A 4,225-nucleotide genomic window follows, 5' to 3' on the forward strand; every position below is an offset into this window, starting at 1 on the left:
GCTTTTTCTTAAGCTGTTTCTTGTATTTATAGTTAAATCGTAACATGAAGGCAGCAAATAGAAACAGCACTGCAGAAAAGTAAAAAAAAAAAAAAAAGCCAAAGAACATCGTTTTTTTAACAGAAAAATTTACATATAATCTCAGCCTGGTTTAATTTGTTTTTTTTTTTTTTAAACAAGAAAGAGAATTAAGATTGTATTTGTAGCTTTACATGGCCCACCCCAAAATGCTTGCTGCCGATGGTAGAAGTTGTGTGCTTTGACACAGAACCATGACAGTGCTACCAAATTCTGTAGGACGCATCCCACAACCATGGAAAGGCTTCACAGTTGTGATTAATCAAAGCCCGGACAGGATGTGCATTGTCCTTTTGGTGAGACCCACATTGTCCGTGCCACATAGATAGAAAAAGATCCTGTGGGGGTGTGATTTCAATCCCTGCCAATGTTTTACGCCGAATGAGATTAAAGATTTATTACTAGCATGTTCTCTTTCTCTCACTCTAGGAAAATTATATAATTCTTCAAGATCTCTCTTTGTCCTGCAAGTACAAGGTGACAGTCCAGCCAATACGGCCAAAAGGTCTCTCAAAGGCAGAAACCATCTTCTTTACTACTCCACCCTGCTCCAGTCTGAAAGGAAAAAGTCACAAGCATTTCAGCTGTCCTGGAGACACAGGTATGTTCAGGCCTGCTGAACCTGCACATCCGAGTCTAAGCAGCCAGCATCGCTCTGATACACATTTCCAAGGTGTATTTCACAAGACCCCCCCAAGCCCCAAAGCACTCCTTTTTCTACGTTCTACTACAGGGATAATAATCAAAACACCTGGTTAATGTTCAAATTAAAAATTTTAACGCAGTGGGACACAGTGCTCTTATCGTTTCTCTAAAGCACACCCTGCTTTGGGACACTTGTGATTCTCGCCACATTCTGAAGCAGTCCAGAAGTTCTCTTTCATGAGGAGTGATCAAAACTTCAGGGAATCCCTCTGCGGATTGCCGAGCAACCGAAAGGCAGGTTCACACAAGCATTCTGTGACACATCCAATCCTCCGTATTCCTGGGTCTGGGGCTTTGCTACTTCTTCTTCTTCCAGAAAGCCAAACGATCAGGAAAGGAAAGCGCTTTGAATCCCTGCAGGACATCGAGGCAGCCGGGATGGCGCATTTAAGACCCTTGTGAAGGACGACTTCTGGAACTGCTTCAGAAAATGTCAGGAATGATGGGATAAGTGCGTCCCAAGTGAGGAGGTCATATGTATGGCTCAGGATCTTTTGCCATAATATGTTTTTTAAAAAATCTAAGTATTCACTGTCTTTTTGGTCATATCTCACAGAGGCTCAAATTGTAGGGAACAGATGAGGACTGTGTGTATTATTTTATAATCTCAACAGATTATAATCTCAACAGATTATAATCTCAATCTTGGAGCGATGTCCTTTATTGGCAGTTTTAACCCACTGGAGATGAGGGCCAGTGGTTACGCACTGATTGCAGTTGGCATACTTCAAAGTCAGTTATTTCATTCCTATTCACGCCTTTGCAGTGGGAAAATCCACACATCGACCCCAAATCAAGTCTTCACACCTTCCAACCTTTTCTCCTCCCAGAGATTCCACCACACACTGCAGCAAACTCTCTGGGACTCCATATGTGGAATCCCTGGATCCTTCCATCTGTCCTCTGAAAGCTCCAAGATCCACCCTTCTCACTGTAGTCATTGCTGTTGCTAAAAAAAAAAAAAAATTGGCTTAGTCTTGCCAGAGATGAAATCTCTCCTGTTTCTATTCCCAAAACAGAGTTCTAAAAATAATCTCCAAAGGATAAGTGCTGAGCACAAAACTGAAGTAGTGAGACTTCTCCTTAACCTCTCCCCCTGTGTGAACGGCGTAACACCCAAAGCCCGTGTCTAAAAGTGAGGTCAGATTACTCTCATTTAAATGGCAGCCATGAGGTCTAAACATCAAGGACAAGGACTTGGGTTCGATCCCTGGTACGGCATGCTGTGCCACCCAGGCGCGCTGTGCCGACCACAAAGCCCGGGAGTGGTGGTAACACTTGTAATCCCAGCACTGAGGAGGCTGAGGCAGGAGAATCACTATGCGTCTGAGCTGCATAGTGAGGCCCTCTACCAAACACATAAATAAATAAAATGCAGAAAACAATTTAAAAAAACGGGCAGCCACAAATCCCCATAGTGAGTGGATGGACGCTCTCTCCAGGAAGCTGACCCTGCTTTCTGTTTTTCTGTTACCACAGGTCACGTCCTCTCCAAAGTGCTCCCCAAGCCGGAGAACCTTTCTGCTGCGTTCGTCATCCAAGATGTGAACATCACCGGCCACTTTTCTTGGAAGATGACCAAAGCCAATCTCTATCAGCCCATGACTGGGTTTCAAGTGACTTGGGCTGAAGTCACCACCGAAAGCAGACAGAACAGTTTACCCAACAGCATCATCTCCCAGTCCCAGATTCTGCCCTCAGTACGTTGAGCTTTATTCCTCGGTTCCTGTCCTTGGAATCCTTAGCCCACTTTCATGGGTGGGCCAACAGGCTGGGCTGTGTCTGTCTTGATGTGTGCTGTGTGGGTTGAGTCACATTGCTGTGTTCTCTTTTCTTCTGAGCAGGTCATTTTGTAAGCACTAATACACTGCAAATATTACTGTGACTCTAAGGAGTTGGGAGGGAGTGGGCCGTCACCTGGTTATATTGTAATTAGTGAATCCTACCGCATAGACCTTACCACATCAGCCTTGTATGCAAGGGATTTGTTTTTTCTTCTGTCTTTCTTAACCCCATGTCCTTCTGCTCCAAGTTGCCCTGCCCTGTTTGAAGTGTTAAATTGGGGAGACATAGCTCAAAAGAGCTTTTGATTTGTCTTTATTTTGCCCTTCAAATTTGGCTACAGCCCACATAAGTTGGCCAGTCTTCCAAGCCACTTAATTCCCTGGCTTGAAAAAAATAAAATCATGTGTGGGCTTTTACCCATCCTGAAAAACTTCTTAGAATATCCATCTCTTGCTCAAAAATCCAGAAATAAGAGAGAGAAAAAAATCCTTCCATCCTGGAAGGAAATGTTCCATGGAATAAGCAACTATTTATTTTATGAATGTGCAAGGTTTTATTGAGTTATAAGGAGAATGTGTTGGCATAAAAATAAGCATTTTCAGTTACGAACCTTGACAGATAGATTGTGTTTTAAGGAAAACAGTTGCTCATTCACTGAAATTTGGACAATTAAGAATTCACATCACAAGATGTGGAGCTGAGGATGGTTCGCCATGGGAAAATCTCATGGTAGGGCATAAAATTAAATAAATAAAGGATGAAATGCCAGCGGTGAGAACTGGCTCCGTGGCCGTCTTTAAGTCTGCCAAACACCACAGTCTGCCAAGCTCTGAGCCGAGGTGCTGAGGGGCCGTATGGTGGGCACAGCCAAGAAATCGGTGGAAATTAATGTGGCAAATCACGCAGTGGTCCCTGCAAGGCCCCTAACAAGTATCCCATCTCCTGTCGGTCTTCAGGATCACCATGTGCTCACCGTGCCCAACCTGAGGCCGGCCACCCTGTACCGCCTGGAAGTCCAGGTGCTGACCACAGGTGGGGAGGGCCCGGCCACCATCAGGACGTTCCGGACCCCCGCCCTCCCGCCCTCGGCCGCGCATCGTGAGTAGCACCTCGGGGGATCATGGTGTGGGGCAGGCCTGGTGTGTGGGGAGGGGAGTGTTTCCCACACTTGCACTATGTCACTACCTTGCTCAACCTGTCTGCTTGCTGCCAGCTCGGTCCCTTTTGCTCCCTTACTCCCCATCCACCTGTTTCCTTCTTTCCTTCCGTCCCTTTTCCTGGCTTCCTTCCTCCTTTCCCTCTTCCTTCCCTTCCTCCTTTCTTCCTCCTTCCCTCCTTTCCTGCCTTTCTTCCTTCTTCCTTCCGTCCCCCTTCTCCCTCCTTCCCTTCCCTCCTTCCTTCTTCTCTTATCCCCTCCGTTATTCTCCTGTTCCTTCCTCCCTGCTTCATTTTGCCCTTCTTTCGCCTTCCCTTCCCTTTTGTTTCTTGCGTTCATTTTCTTCACAGTAGGTGCTTCACCTTTACCTTTTACAAACATGAATGTGGGGAAAATCTAGAGACTCATACCAGTTTGAATTTTCAAAGACTTAAATATGACACTATCTGAAATGATAAATACTATTGTTTATTTTCTTATTATACAGATTTTATCGTATTG

General features: G+C 45.2%; 1 protein-coding gene across 2 annotated transcripts in view; it reads left to right on the forward strand.

The window, feature by feature from the left end:
- Positions 1-4,225, forward strand: part of Anos1 (anosmin 1) — a 209,656-nt gene that overhangs the window by 199,721 nt on the left and 5,710 nt on the right. For both annotated transcript variants that reach the window (XM_004647183.2, XM_023707448.1), the window contains 3 exons: positions 508-679; positions 2,263-2,483; positions 3,525-3,666. In XM_004647183.2, coding sequence (XP_004647240.1) covers positions 508-679; positions 2,263-2,483; positions 3,525-3,666 — 535 coding nt within the window. The remainder of the gene's footprint in view (positions 1-507; positions 680-2,262; positions 2,484-3,524; positions 3,667-4,225) is intronic.

The sequence above is a fragment of the Octodon degus genome, unplaced genomic scaffold (assembly GCF_000260255.1).
Source record: "Octodon degus isolate 3935 unplaced genomic scaffold, OctDeg1.0 scaffold00291, whole genome shotgun sequence".
NCBI classification, from domain to species: Eukaryota; Metazoa; Chordata; class Mammalia; order Rodentia; family Octodontidae; genus Octodon; species Octodon degus.